General features: G+C 36.9%; 1 protein-coding gene across 1 annotated transcript in view; it reads right to left on the bottom strand.

The window, feature by feature from the left end:
• Tnpo3 (transportin 3) overlaps window positions 1-15718 on the bottom strand; it is a 77695-nt gene that overhangs the window by 8173 nt on the left and 53804 nt on the right. The window contains 13 exon segments of the mRNA XM_047560346.1: window positions 1943-2046; window positions 2048-2059; window positions 3805-3972; window positions 5234-5390; window positions 7550-7574; window positions 7577-7610; window positions 7612-7644; window positions 8873-8907; window positions 8910-8988; window positions 10790-10930; window positions 11745-11757; window positions 12525-12572; window positions 14731-14807. Coding sequence (XP_047416302.1) covers window positions 1943-2046; window positions 2048-2059; window positions 3805-3972; window positions 5234-5390; window positions 7550-7574; window positions 7577-7610; window positions 7612-7644; window positions 8873-8907; window positions 8910-8988; window positions 10790-10930; window positions 11745-11757; window positions 12525-12572; window positions 14731-14807 — 926 coding nt within the window.

The following is a 15718-nucleotide window of genomic DNA, read 5'->3' as shown; positions in this document are numbered from 1 at the left end:
GAATACATACATACAAAAGAGTATTATTTAGCCTTTAAAAAGGAGGAAATTCTAGTACATACAACATGGCTGAACTCTAGGACATAAATAATAAGCCACATGAGGTATCTAGGGTAGTCAAAATCAAAGTAACATCAAATAGGGTGGTAGTTGGCTAGGGACTGGGGGAAAAGCAGAGAAGAGGGAATAGTTTGTTTTATAAGATCAAACAACACTGGAGATAGGCTGCACAATATATAAACATATTTCTTTTTGGGGGGGAGCAACTGAGGATTAAGCCCCGGGGAATGTTATCTCTAAGCTACATCCCCAGTACTTTTGTTTTTATTTGGAAACAGAGTCTCACTAAGTTGCCTAGGCTGGCCTTGTGAGCCTCTTGCTTCAGCTTCCTAAATTGCTAGAATTACAAGTGTGTGCCACCACATTTGGCAATTATGAACATAGTAAATTGCACATTTAAAAATGGTTAAGATGGTAAATTTTAAGTTATGTATATTTTACTACAAAAATTGTTTCAAAAGTTCAAGTTAGGTTATGTGATACTATTATTTCTTCCTTACTAAATATTGTGTATAATTTTTATAACCATCACATGTACTTTTTATTCATTTTAGTGACTATTTACTAGTATAGTCATACCATTAATTATTAAACATGGCAATCAGAATATTCCAATTTTTTCCACAATTACCAACCTCACTGCAACTTATTCTCTGACCTTATCATTCCATATCTGTGTCATTGCCTGATTAAAAAATTCTAAAGACTCTTGATACAAAAAAGTATAGGGCAAAGACAAGACAGTTATAAAATCTAATTTAAATTGCTGCCATTAATATTATTGAAGACCATAAAAACTCTCATAGACTTTGATTCAGTGATTACATTTTATTGAAAATATTCAAAGGAAGAAAAATGCCTACAGCTTTTTTTTTTTAACACGACAGTAATTAGGAAGACTATTAAAATGCTTACTATTCACAATCAAAACACACACACAAACTTTACACTTTACTAAGTATAATCCAGAAATTGTGATCAAGTCGCTGGCTCAGGGACCTAAACATCATCCCACAGAGATGTTTTATGTGTACAAATGTGAAATTAGAATTGAATATCTTTAGGCATGAAAAAAATTCTGATTCACCACAGTCTACATTACCCGCTAATGCTGTATTAATGCTTCACCTAGTCAGGCATCTGCATTTTCTTTCTTTTTTTTTTTTTTTCTTTTGCGGTGCTGGGGATCGAACCCAGGGCCTTGTGCTTGCAAGGCAAGCACTCTACTGACTGAGCTATCTCCTCAGCCCCTGCATTTTTCTTTCTAAACATATAAGTTGAACCCAGTTGCCTTAGGCATGCTAGGCAAGCACTCTACCACAGAGCTACATCACCAACCCAAAATTAGTATTCTTGATCCCTGAACATAGATAAGAACTAAAAGGGACTTGGAAAGATTAATACTGATCTCCTAATTGCATTTTCTTTTGGGAGAAGTAGTGCCTCCACTTATTCTTTTTTTTTTCTTTTGGCGGTTGTGGGGTGGGTACTGGGGATTGAACTCAGGGGCACTCAGTCACTGAGCCACATCCCCAGTTCTATAGTTCTATTTTGTATTTTATTTAGAAACAGGGTCTCACTGAGTTACTTAGTTCCTTGATTTTGCTGAGCCTGGCTTGAACTCGCCATCCTCCTGCCTCAGCTTCCAGTCACTGGGATTATAGGTGAGCCCCCACCGTGCCTGCTCCACTTATTCTTAAACCAGTTTAGTTGATATGATGTAAGTGATGTAGATATTTATAGTATGATGATATTCTCCCCAGATTGGTTTTAATGCCAATTTGTGCAATTTCAGGCTAAAGAGAAACTAAACTGTGAATTTACAAATAGCACAGAAGAAACACAGGCTATTCACACTTGTTTCAAAAGACTCTAGCATCACTCACCTAGTACTTGCTTGTGGAAGTCTGTAAGATGTTTGTGTGTCACTGTAACAGCTCCACGGTTTGTCTCCTTTGCAAAACCTTTCAAGGAATTCTCTAACCATGCGACAAAAGGTCTGTATAAGGAAGAAAGATAAGAATCTTAGAGGGAGCCAGGGTTTACTTGTCTGGGACTTTACAGGTGTTAGCAAAATCCCACAAGTTTTCTGTAGCATTTTTTTTCCCCTAGACTTGGAACAAGTAAAGGAATTAACTGAGCACTATCTTATGCCCTCAATTGCTCTGGGTTGATGTAGTCGCAAATGCTGGCCTAAACTTCCCTTCAGTGGGGGAGCAGGCATGATTTCAGATGAAGTCCTTCTACACTTTAGAAATGAAGTCTTTCTTTCCTGGACGAAACATTGTTCTGTTCCTGTCATTAAAAATTAAACAGATGTCACAAAATTCTAGAGCCCTAAAATCAAAATAATCAAAATAAATTTCAAATATATGAAAGGTAGGACAAAATGTATATGAAGTAAGTCAGGGAACACAGTGCCTGGAAAGCAGCAGCAGTCAGGCCAGTGTCATCATGTCATTGTAGGCTGAATTTGACAGGGTTGCAGAAGACATGAGGAAGCTGAAAACAAGACTAATGAAGAACTGAAAGAATTCTATGGGCTTTACAAACAAGCTATTAATTGGAACGTTGACAGAAATGTCTAGCAAAGCACTATATAAATGCAAGGGCCATGTGAAAAGCTGGGGAACCCTCCAAATAGGGCTGTTGAAGGAGGATGCTATTTCTTTTATTCTTTGTGGTACTGGTGATCACTCCTAGTACCATGCTAGGTAAGGGTCTACCAAAGAGTTACATCCCCAACCCAAGTAATCTATACTTCTAAAGTAAAACAGCTGACTGAAAAATCTGGAATTGAGAATTTAGTAGGTAAGAAATTTTTCCTTTGATTAGACATGGTGGTTATGCCTGTAATCCCAGCAGCTCTGGGGGCTAAGACGGAAGGATCACAAGTTCAAAGCGAGCCTCAGCAACTCAGCGAGGGCCTCTAAGCAACTTACTGAGACACTGTCTCAAAACAAAATGTACAAAAGGACTGGGATGTGGTTCAGTGTTAAGCACCCCTGAGGTTCAATTCTTGGTACAAAAAAAAACACTTTTTTTTTCCTTCCGAAGTCTTCATAATAGTGTCATGGCCTACATTTGGAGAGGAAATGGACTGTTAACTCTATGCATCATGTATATTTTTGCCATCAGCATGAACTGAAACAATTAGGAGTATGCCAAAACTACATAGTCAACTAAATTTTATTTGCTTATACCAGGTCAATTTATTTACTTATTTTTTTGCGGTGCTGGGGATCGAACCCAGGGCCTTGTGCTTGCAAGGCAAGCACTCTACCAACTGAGCTATCTCCCCAGCTACCAGGTCAATTTAAATGTTCTTTTAAAAAGATTATTGCTATGGTAGTATGTACACAAAAATTTAATGATAGTATGGTTTAGGTATTAGGTCCCCCAAAAGTTCATGTGTGAGACATTATGAGAAAGTTTGGAGGTGAAATGATTAGGTTATGAGAATCTTAACCTAATCAGTGTATTAAGCACAGCTGAATTCAATGCTTTGTACTTAACTTCTGGTAATACCCAGTATAAACCCCATGAGAGTGACATAAAAATGCCAATAAATTATTGGTCTTCTCTGAGCCCTTTCAACTACCAATTAAACTTAGCAATATGCCTAAATTTGGTTCCAAAGACACATATAACAGAGTTTGTTTCAAAGTTATGGTAGGCTTTAAGGAACCAAAGTCTATTAGGTTTAAGAACTATGAGAATAGGTTGCTTATGAAAGAATCTTACCGGCCTGTCAACCTGCATGATCTCCCACAGCACTTCAGCCACGTCTGGTAAAGTATAGGGAGGGAGACAAAAGCAACATGTGTGGAGCAACTGGCTTACAAGTTGTTGTCCAAGCTGGTTCATCACCTGTCCAATTAGTTCTTTCCGTAATTCAAAGTCTTCTTCATGCTGCAAGAAAGCAGGAGCATCAGATGACTGTGATTCTAATCTCTACTTTCCAAAGGACAAAGAACTCAACCCCCATTCCTGGAGATAAAAGTATATATATCATGTCACAGCTGAATTCATAAAGACCATTAAATGTTTCGTCATTAGGAAGAAATATGAGTTTAATATCAGGAAAATGGGGGCAGAGGTATCTGATGAGACTGATATTAATGATTCGATTTTTCATTAGAAGGCAGAAAAGAAACGATGGTTAAGGATTAGGGTTCGAATTTTTTTCCCCTGTGAAAAATAACTTGTGTCCTTGTTTTCTTCTCCCATGCTTGCCTCCCTGTCCCATTCCTTGCTATTCCTTTTTAAAAACCAAATGAAATAAGAATTGCAATTTCTATCAGGTATCTTTTTTTTTCCTGCGGTACTGGGGATCAGAATTCAGGCCTTGTGCTTACAAGGCAAGCGCTCTACCAGCTGAGCTATCTCCCCCAGCCCCAGGTATCTTTTTAAAATCAAAACCAGCCTTGAGGGGCTGGAGTTAAAGCTCAGTGGTAGAGCACTTGCCTATCATGTGTGAGGCACTGGGTTCAATCCTCAGTACCACATAAAAATAAATAAATAAAAATATTGTGCTCATCTACAACTAATATATATAAATGGACCTTGAGTTACTTTTTTCTTATAATTAGTTCATTCACCATATTTCTCCAATGCCCTTCCTTACCTTCTCTACTATACATCTAGACAAATCTACCCTTGAAAATCTTGTGAACTACTTCACTACTACAACAGGTTATTTAATCATCTACTAATACTTCATGCTATTCTGACTTCCCTGATCATGGTTTATACACCAATTAGACCATCCTTCTCTCTCTAATCCATCAAAGTTCTACCTCTGTCTTATGGCTCTATTTCAAGTTCCTCCTCAAGACAGTTATCTCAACTAATTTCTGTCCAGAACCTTCCTATTCGACAAACAGCAACCATGACTTTTATCACTTATCTTTATGTGTATTATCTCTTCAACTAGACACCAAATATTTCGGTAGGGACAGTTTTAGACTGCTTTGTCTACGAATGCCTACAGGTACTTAGTACATGTGCCTTAGAACTTACAAGTTGATAATCCAGTTGGTGAATGATAGTCTATGATATATATCTAGTAATACAGATCAAATACAGACCTACTAGGATACTGGTTTCCTCTTAAAGAGTGAGGAAGAGATGACAATTGGTTAAGTAGGAAAGGTACAATGTTTATACTTACATCATTGGCTACCCCTGTATGGATAAGGTCTCGTAGGAACCTCATGACACTACAATTGGCATCCCGGTGATCCAGGGTAGTAGAGGCAATGGCCCATTGTAAGATTGGAATTACTACTTGGCTCCTCAATAACGTGACAGGGCTACGCTGAATAAACCTGTTATGGAAAGAGAGGCCAGATATAAATGACAAGATTAGACTATAAAGCAGGTAGGGTAAAGGATAAAACCATGAAGAATTCTACTAAAAAGATCAGTGGTTCCGATGATTATAGGGAGGAAGGGATAAATACAGCACAGAGGATTTTTAGGTAGGAAAATACGGTCTATAATGCTGGGTAGTGTCATTATACATTTGTTAAAATTCATAGAATGTGTACACCAAAAGTAAACCCTATTGTAAACTATGAACTTTGGGCAATCATGCATGAATATAGGTTTACTTATCATAAACAAATGGCCCATCTAGAGGGGAATGCAGATAACAGAGGAGGCCATGTATGCTTGTTTGGGATAGGGGAACAGGAGGAACATGGGAATTCTATACTAGTTACTCCATTTTGCTGTGCACCTAAAACTGCTCTTAAAAAAATATTTATTAAAAACAAAAAGTGGGCTGGGGTTGTGGCTCAGTGGTAGAAATCTTGCCTATCACGTGTGAGGCACTGGGTTTGATTCTCAGCACCACATAAAAATAAATGAATACAATAAAGGTCTATCAACATCTAAAAAAAATTATAAACAAAGGGCAAGAAAGGTACCATATTTTAGATTAGCGAATGAACAAGACATGTTGCCAAACTCAATTTCCAATTAAGACTTTATAAATTAAGTGAGGAAGCTTCAAAGATTAGCCCTAAAGAGCCTCAACATTTAGAATAGCATTTCCCAAACTACATTCCATAGAACACCAATTTCCAGGATGTTCAACATGAATTCCTTAAAGAACAAGTTGTGTGTTCAATTAAGTTTGTAAAATGCTTATTTTAAAAGTAGTTTTGCTTGTTTATGTTTTTATTTTAAACTATTACAGGATTTCATCAATTGTTTTGAGATGGGGGTCTCACTAAACTTCCCTGGTTACCTTAACCTTGAGATTCCCCTACCTAAGTCTCCCAAGTAGCTAGGATCACATGTGTGCACCCCTCCCCGCTCCAGCTAATTGAAGATGGAAAAGTATCAAGTAGAAATGATTTTTGTTTTCTTTCTCATGCTGGGGACTGAACCCAGGGTCTTGTACACACTAGGCAAGTGTTCTACCACTGAGCTACATCTCCTCATCTCCTGTGTGTTCAGATTCTTTCTTGTACACAGATAATTTTTAAGGATATAGTATGTTCTGCTGCATTATTGTCACAATGTGCAGTTTTTTCCAAGGACAACACCCTGGGCTGACTGCCTGTCCCAACAGTTCTCTATCAATTCACAAAAAGGTTTTTATTAAAAAAATCTGTCCAAAAACCAGCAAAAGCAGTGTTCTACATTCAATTCTAAGATGAAATAGTCAAGTCAATAAGACTTCAAATTTTTACCAGTACAATAATTTAAAATAAAGACAAAAGTGGGGCTGAGTGGTGGAGTACATGCTTAGCATGCATGAGGCCTTGGGTTCATCCCCAGTACCTCAAAAAGTTTCTTTTAAAAAAATAATGTACTTAAATTTGTTCACTGATTTGGTTCAAATTCCTTAACAAGGGACCAAGAAGGAATTCACGCAGAAGGTCAGTAATAATTTTGTCAGTGCTACTAGTAAAAGAAATTAATGAATACATGAGATGGCAGGCTGGTACGGATAGAGCTGGTGTGGTACCAGACAACTTCTAAGGTATTTTAAAATCCTAGGAATTCTTTGTTCTGAGATATGATTAAGTCTGAAGGATGGCTAACCATCTCAAGGAAAAGGCTGGGATGAAAGCATGAAATAATCACAGCAGCACCGGGCACTATGGGGGTTGTAGAGATTATCTAGTCGAATGTTCATACCAGCAATTTTTGGTGCTAGGGATTGAACCCAGGGACTCCACTGAGTTACACTCCCACCCATACTAACCACATTTTTGCCTTGTCCACATTCTCTTTTCATGGTAGGAACTCAGATCTTGCCTGCTCCCACCCAGTATATCCTCCTAACCTCTAGGGATATACCAGCTCACAATTTACCTATGGGTTATGAATCATTAATCTCTGTTCTCCAATGATCTCATTTATAGAGAAGGAAATAACCAAGTGTCAGATGGCAAGATTAAGCAGTTGATGGGGATGAGCAATGGAAAAAAAAAAAAAAAATTTTTTTTGGTTGTTTTTCAGAAGGACTTGCCTGGTAGCTAGCCTGAACAGGTCACTACAGTGTCAGGGTGGTTCTGGAGACCATTCTGCTGGGTCCAGGAGTTGAAAGGTGGGGATGCACAGTGCCTAGAGCAGAACAGTGATTTTAAAAAGAAATGCTTATACTTAAAAGCTACAGCATTCAGACTTGCCAAATGCACAACAAATACAAAGGGAACAAAGAAGGGAAGCACAAGTGAGAAAGAAAAGAATGTCATGAGAATCAGATCCGGGAGCCAGTGCTGTGAAGCATGCCTCTAATCCCAGTGACTTGGGAGACTGAGGCAGAGGATTCTAAGTTTGAGGTCGCTTCAGCATTTAGCAAGACTCCATGGGCATGTAATTAGGGTAAAGCCCTGGCTGTGGTTCAATCCCCATACTGGTGATAGAGAGAGAGAGAGGGAGAGAGGGAGAGAGGAAGAGAGAGAGAGAGAGAGAGAGAGAGAGAGAGAGAGAGAGGGAAGGAGAAGAGAGAGAGAGAGGGGAGTAAAAGGAGAGAGAGGAGAGAGAGGAGAGAGAGAGCAAGAGAGCAGCATGTGTGCTCACTTGGAGGGAGGAAGAGGGAAGGAGGGAGAGAGAGGTATGTGGATGGAATATGAGTCAATAGAAAGCAAGAGAAATGTTTTTTTTTTCCTGGTTGAAAACAGTTTTCACATGTGAAATCTACTTTCAGAAGAGGTTAAAGGTATAGATTTCAGTTGATGAACCGGAAAATGTGATCTCAAAGTTTTAGAAATTTCTGAAAGCAAAGACACTACTTATAGATTGTGGTCTAGTTCACTAAGGGAGTAGATGAAGTTTTCATAGTACACTGAAATGTCAATTTTACATGAAATACTATCTTGGAAAAGGAGCGCACATTTTAATTCCCTTATCTATTGCCTCCAGGGTGACTAGAAAGGAGGAAAAAGTAGTATATTAGGAGCCTTTTGAACACCTGCTATGAACTCTAAAACTTTGTTGCTAAACTAGGTTCACTGCTATTCCGATAAGAAATTAAACATGCAATTATGTGTTGAGTTTGGAGAGCCTATGCTCTCTATACTCCCCTGAAAAAAAACTCCATTCTATCACATGAGAACCTAAATCAGGCAGTAATATTTATAATGATTCCTATACTCTGTAGCCAAATGCTCTCCCACCCCCGCAGCAGGACTGTACAGAAAAACAATAGCAATGTCTACATTTCCTGTTATCAGGAAATCAACATGCATAGAGGGAAAACAGAACACAGAAATAAGACATGGTAAAGAATCAACGCTAGGCCTTTAGGTTCTTAGACCTGATGCCATCTATTGTCCCAAGGAAACACAACCTGGATGCATGTCTAGAGTCCCTGCCGACAGCCTCTTCCATACCATACTCATCCACAAGGATACTGCCAAGGTACAGGAAACAGGAATGCTGATGTACGTGGTATACATTCACCATCTGCCAAGGGAGAAAAATCAGTTTTGCAGAGGGTGGTGGCACACACCTGTAATCTCTGTGATTCAAGAGACTGAGGCAGGAAGATATCAAGTTTGAGGTTATCCTCTGCAACTTAGGAAGACCTTGTCTCAAAATAAAAATTCAAAAGGGCTGAGGGGGACTGGGATATAGTTCAGTTGGTAGAGTGCTTGCCTCACATGCACAAGACCCTGGGTTCAATCCCCAACACCACCCAAAAAAAAAAAAAAAAAAAAAAAAAAAAGAGGCTAAGGATTGTAACTCAGTAGCACATAATACTATACCAGAATTGCTAAAACAAAACCAATCAATTAAAATTTTTACCCTTCAAAAAGTATCAACTTAGGTAGCTATTTTCCAGGAAGAAATTCAGAGGTAGATTGGTCCCTTTAAGACAATACAGTAAACACAGGGCTCAATTTCTCCATAATTTTCAAGTTCATTTTTAAGTTCTCTATTTAGAGTTCTTTCAAGTCTCTGACCTTTTATTTTGCTAAAATGTTGTAAGAGAACTGGAAGCTATGAGGGCACTCACGTAATATTTGTAAAACTATAGCACAGTGTGCTCAAATTTTATTTGTAATATCAACAAGTCTTATTTTTTTAAGACCATAAATAGCCACAGTAGTACTGTCTTCTCATGTTGGAGAAGACAGTAAAAGAACTCTTTAAATTTATTTATTTTTTGTACTGGAGATTGAATCCAGGAGCGTTTTACCACTGAGCTACATCCATAAGAAGCAAGAACTGTTTGAAATTTTGAGTGATCTTAAACTCATCTATTTTAACCTTTAGGTAAAAACTATTTCCAATAAAGATACCTTGATCTCAACAAAATAAAATCTTAATAAATATATACATTTAAAATATTTGTTTAGGATTTTTTTACTCCACTATCCTCCAAAAATTAAGAGGCAACAGGACATTCAATCATTTAAAATGCCATTTGAGCTTAGTACATAAATTCAACCATGAGTTTGGTGGGGGCTGAAGGATTGAGTGAGTAGCTCTTCTATCAGCATATGCCATGGAATGAGCAAGCATAAGATCAGAGCTATGAATTTATTCAGTGTTATAAACTCAAAACTACATGCACTACTAATGAATGACTGAAATCAGGGGTTGCCCAACTTTTATTTTAAAGGGCCACATAGTAAAAAAAGTGTACGCCTTAACAGGCTATCCCATCTTCTAACAACTTTGCCAGTGTAGCACACACAAAAATAGTCAATAGATAATACTTAAAAAAAGTTTATGGTCCTGCTTTGAGATTCACATCAACCCAAATTACCTAGTGATCTAAGCTGAGGTATCTCATGTAGAATAGCTCTAGATGTGAGTACTTCATACTGAAAGTCATGACATCATATTGATTTTAAGGTTAAAAAAGTAAAATCCATTTTTTAACAAGAGATCTATGTGAACAACAAATGTGATCTAAACAGAATAAAATATCTATGGGCCAGTAGCTAAGTTTGACTTGCCACAGTTTTCCCCAAGGACACTGATCTAAAAGTGCTTAGCTTTGGCATATAAGGGCTGAGCATGAGTCATTCTCTTCACATAATTTCACACTGGAATGTAGTCAGACTACAATTACACAGAAGAGATTACAAGTTGTTTTGTTATAGCCAACATATCTACCACAGGCACTTATTTCTTTCAAACATTTTTCAGTTTGCATTTAATAAATCAAAACCATTTTGGCAGCAAAAGTTTGTGATCTAAAGGCTCCTATTTCAAATTCTGTGTACTTAACATTCTGCTCTTGTGGAGAACTTACCTGTGTGACTAGTGGCTGTAGCAGGGCTGCAGATCCTTTGCCCACACAGCGAACAGCAAAGCGCAGGCACCTGCAACAACGCTCTACAATCCGATTATCAGCCCGGTGTTTGTTTAGAGTCTCGGATAAAACTGGCCATATCTGAATCAAAAGAACACAAGAAAGAAAATAATCAACATCTAAGAGTTCAAAAGTGCTCCTAAGATGGTAACATCTGATTTTGTTTTTAAATAATTTGGATAAAACTTTGTTTATAGGAAGATTCATAGCCTGATTTTAGCCAGAGTGTGCACATATGCACAGGTTCAACACACTACCCATCACTAAAACTCAGTCTTTTCTATTTCTTTATTTCCTGGTACTGGGAATTGAAATCAGGATCTACCACATGCTAGGTAAGCCCTCTACCACTAAACTACATCCCTATCTCTTTTCATATTTTGAGACGCAGTCTCACTAAGTTGCCCAGGATGGCCTCAAATTTATAACCCACCTAACTGAGCCTCCCAAGTCTCTGGGATTTCAAGGTGTGTGCCTTTGCACCCAGTTAAATTTTGTTTGTTTTTTAACAGTATTAAGGACTGAACCTAGTACTTCGTGTATGTTAGTCAAGCGTTCTACCACTAAGTCACATTCCAGTTTCTTGATTGCTTTTTTCTAAAAAATATTTTTAGTTGTCAATGGACCTTTATTTATACATTAATTAATTTATTTATATGCGGGGCTGAGAACTGAACACAGTGCCTCACAAATACTATGAGAGCTCTACCACTGAGCCACAACCCCAGCCCCCTTGATGCTTCTTAGGAGAAACACAGTGATTCTGGATTTTTTTGGAACTGGGAATTGAACTCAGGAGTGCTTAACCAGTGAGCCAGGTCCCCAGCCCTTTTTTATATTTTATTTAGAGACAGGGTCTCACTGAGTTGCTGAGGCTGGCCATGAACTTGTAGACCTTTTGCCTCAGCCTCCCCACTCATTAGGATTATAGATGTACGCTATTATAGCTTACAGTGATTCTTTAGGAAGAATATGTCTTTTTTTTTTTTTTTTCCTTTGGTGTGTGTGTAGTGCTGGGGATTGAACTGAGGTCCTTGTACATGCTAGGCAAATGCTCTTCCACTGAGCTACAGCCCCAGCCCAAAAATATGTCTAACTTTACTAAAATGCAGTCACAATTTCCTAAATTACAACCTTCTTGAATGAGAATGAAAAGAATGCATTACAGAGGAAGAGATGCTTAAGCAGTTTCAGGAAGGCAAAGACCCTGAACAAAAGAGTAGGGTTAAGGAAATGACATCATTTGATAGAATAAACAATTAAGGATATTTAAGATTTATATAATTTCCCCAAGTCTAAAGAGCATTCCTTACAACTATGACTCCTGATTTTCACATTTTCCTCAGTGAACAAAAGTATAACGAAAATAAAACCTCTAGCTTTGTCAAAAATATTGTGCTAAGATGTGACTGTGGGAGTCACACAGTTAATCTCTATTTCTTCTTTGACCTTTCAGTGTATTTCTCCACAGCTGGTTTTGTTATCAAATCTAAAATTTAAAGTATTTGGATGGCTCTGTCCCTCATTTCACTGAAATCGCAACCATATACACAAATTTAATCTCCTTATGAATCTAGAAGACAGCACCTTCTGAACCCAGTTACCCAAAGTCTTGAAAGAACAGAAGAAAGTCTTGATTCTATAGGAATCCATTAACACTTACTTCCTGTATGACTTTTGGCATGGATGAGTCTGTCCATTTTCCACAATGGGATTGGTATGTCTGAGAAAAGAAAGGGCCCAAAATAGTTAAAGAAGAGCAATTTCACTTAGGACCCAAAGTCTTGATCCTGTTTGCTTACTTAGGATTCTTCCACAATACCTCTTCCTCCTATTCCATTCAAACCAAAAAAAGCATATACTTTAAACCATCCTATCATTTTTGGCACCACTAAGTCACTTTCACTGCAAATTCTATTCAACTCTGATCACATAGGGCTATGGGCACTACTTTTACCTTTCCCATATCCCATTCCTTTTGTAAACATAACTTATGTAGTTTCTTCCACCAAATTAATAAAAAATATACACAGCTGTTTGAATCTATCATGAAAAACTGGGTGCTGCTAGCATTAAAAGACAAAAAGCTTTAGTCCTTCTGATCATCTGCCAGAGATGTTTCTTATAGTTCTATTCTTTTTTTTTTTTTTTTTTTTTGGATTCATTGTACACAATGGGGTACAATTTTTGTTTCTCTGGTTGTACATGAAGTAGAGTCACACCATTTGTGTAATCACACATGTACGTATGGTATTGAGGTTGTCTCATTCTATTTTATTTCCTTCCCCACCCCTCATTTTCCTCTACATAATCCATCCTTCCTCCTTTCTTGCTTCCCCATCCTTGTAGTTCTGTTCTGAAACCATGATACACATTATAGATCCACCCATAATAAGTCAAATCTAACTCCTCTATTCTTATTTTAGAGTCCACTAATTTCAAGAAAGTAGGATAGAAAAATGGTATGATTACTAACTCTATACTACTCTTTAATTTTAAATACTTTTTTTTTTTTGCAGTACTGGGGTGATTGAACCCAGGGCCTTGTACCTGCTAGGTAAGTACTCTACCACTGAGCTACATCTTCAGCCCTACTCTTGATTTTTAAAAAGCTCAACCATGACTTAGTAAAATCTGATTTTCTTTAACTCAAGTATTTATATCACAAATTTTCTTTCATTTAATGTAAAATAATTGTTATTATCATTAGGTTCTCAAGAATGGCATGCAATAAGGCTTTCCTAATTACACAAGGAGAGCACTGTACTAACCCAGAGAAAGATATTCATTAACAATAGCTAATAAGCAAAAAACAATGTCTTTATTTTAACTTATCCCATGTAGGTTTTTCTAAGCAACTACTACTCTGACACTACAATTACATTTATTGGGCCTGTGAATTTATAAACTGTGTCATTTAGTCAAGATCACACTTTGAATGTTATTCAAATGCCTTTTTAATCACTGGGCTCCTCTTCAAAGAAGGATTAATTTCATCTGACTATTGAAGACAATTTTATTTATTGATTTATTTTGTACCCATATACTATATAGCAATGGTTCTGAAAGTGTGGGCTCTGGAATAGCAAGCAGCATCACTAGGAACTTACCAGAAATACAAATTTTGGAGTACTACCCAAGAACCAATAAATCAAAGACACTAGGGAGATGGGATCTAACATTTGTTTTGATAAACCTTTAAGTTGATTCTGATACATGCCAAAATTTAAGAATCACTGAAAATGTATTCTTTCACTAAAAGAATCATATTTATATACAATTATACAAATTATTATATAATTTGCATAATCATATATACAAATTATTATAATTATACACACAAACTATTTATAATTGCACACTATACATACTATCACATAATAAATAATTATATATTATTTATATTATGATTATTACATTTTATATATGTAAAATATGATACAATAATTTGTGTGTGTATGTATGTGTGGGGGGTGTTTTCCTCCCCAACACCCCAGACCCCTAATACTGGGGATTGAACCCAGGGGCACTTAACCACTGAATTTCATATCCAGCCCTTTTATTTTTTGAGACGTAGTCTCCCTAAATTGCTGAGGTTACAACCCTCCTGTCTCCACCTCCTAATAAGTTGGAATTACAGGTGTGCACCACCATAACTAGTACAATTATATTTTTAAAGGGTCTTCTGACAGAGTTAAACCAAGAATGAATTCTTAGAATTTGACTTTGTACTAAAACTTAAGTAACAGGTTTAGTCTCCTGCCAGAGGGCATCATAGAAGTACTTCAAAGTATAAGAAAAAAATGTTTGCTTACTTCATCTTATATAAAGGTTTCATCTGGAATTTTAACCCAAGTGAGAAATTCAGTCTCCCTTCTTACCTAAATATCACTGCCAGGCGATCTAAGAACACAGTGGGATCTGAGGATATGCCATTGCTGGGCTCCTGAGACAACAGCTGAAGAGAGAGAGACATTATCCAGTGGTCACAAGTACAAACCTATAGCAAACACCATGAACCCTTAAACATCAACTTCTGTCTCAATTTCTGCTTATCTCCTTATAACAGGGACTTAAAAATTACTCAAATATTGCCAACTTAATTTATGTTGTCAAATATTTTTATTCATCATCTTGTATCCTAAGACTGCATATTACATTTTACTCTCAGATAACAGGGAGCAGAAAACAGTATCATGTGATTTCCCTCCCATATATGGTTAAGATATTATCCACATTATATGTTATAATGTAGAATGAATATGTTATGATTAAATATATGTAAAATAATATATTTATATTTAGCTTTCTGTTTTGAGTTTTAAAATTATTATAGTTTTATAACAAACTTCAAAGCAAGTTGCCTCTTATTCTTCTTTCCTAAAATTATTATTATTTTTCTTTTTTCAGTACTAGGGATCAAACCCAGGACCTCACACTTGATGGGCCATACTCTGACAACAAGCAACATTCCCAGTCCTCTAAAATTTCTTAGATACTTCTACCAGTGTATCATTAGAGATGAATTCTAGGATCATTACATCAAGTTATAAAAACTCCACTGTATGTCTACAGTTACTGTGCTAAAAATGTAATTAAGAGTAAATATCTTCAAAATATTCTTCAAGGGCACTAGGAACGTAGCCTGGAGGTAGAGTACTTGCATAGCATGTGCAAGGCTCTGAGTTCAATGCCCAGTACTTACTAAATAAATACCTAATACTAGCTTTAAAAGAACATTCTTCAAGGAAATATGGTAGATTATGGCTTTGACTGCTAACTTGAATGGTTACCCACTGATCTTCCAACTGGTTAATACTGATACAGTAAGAATCTATTTGATTCTGAAAAACAGTCAGTTCTACATAA

This window comes from Sciurus carolinensis, chromosome 8 (assembly GCF_902686445.1).
Source record: "Sciurus carolinensis chromosome 8, mSciCar1.2, whole genome shotgun sequence".
Lineage (NCBI taxonomy): Eukaryota > Metazoa > Chordata > Mammalia > Rodentia > Sciuridae > Sciurus > Sciurus carolinensis.
This window is presented reverse-complemented; position numbering and strand designations above follow the sequence as displayed.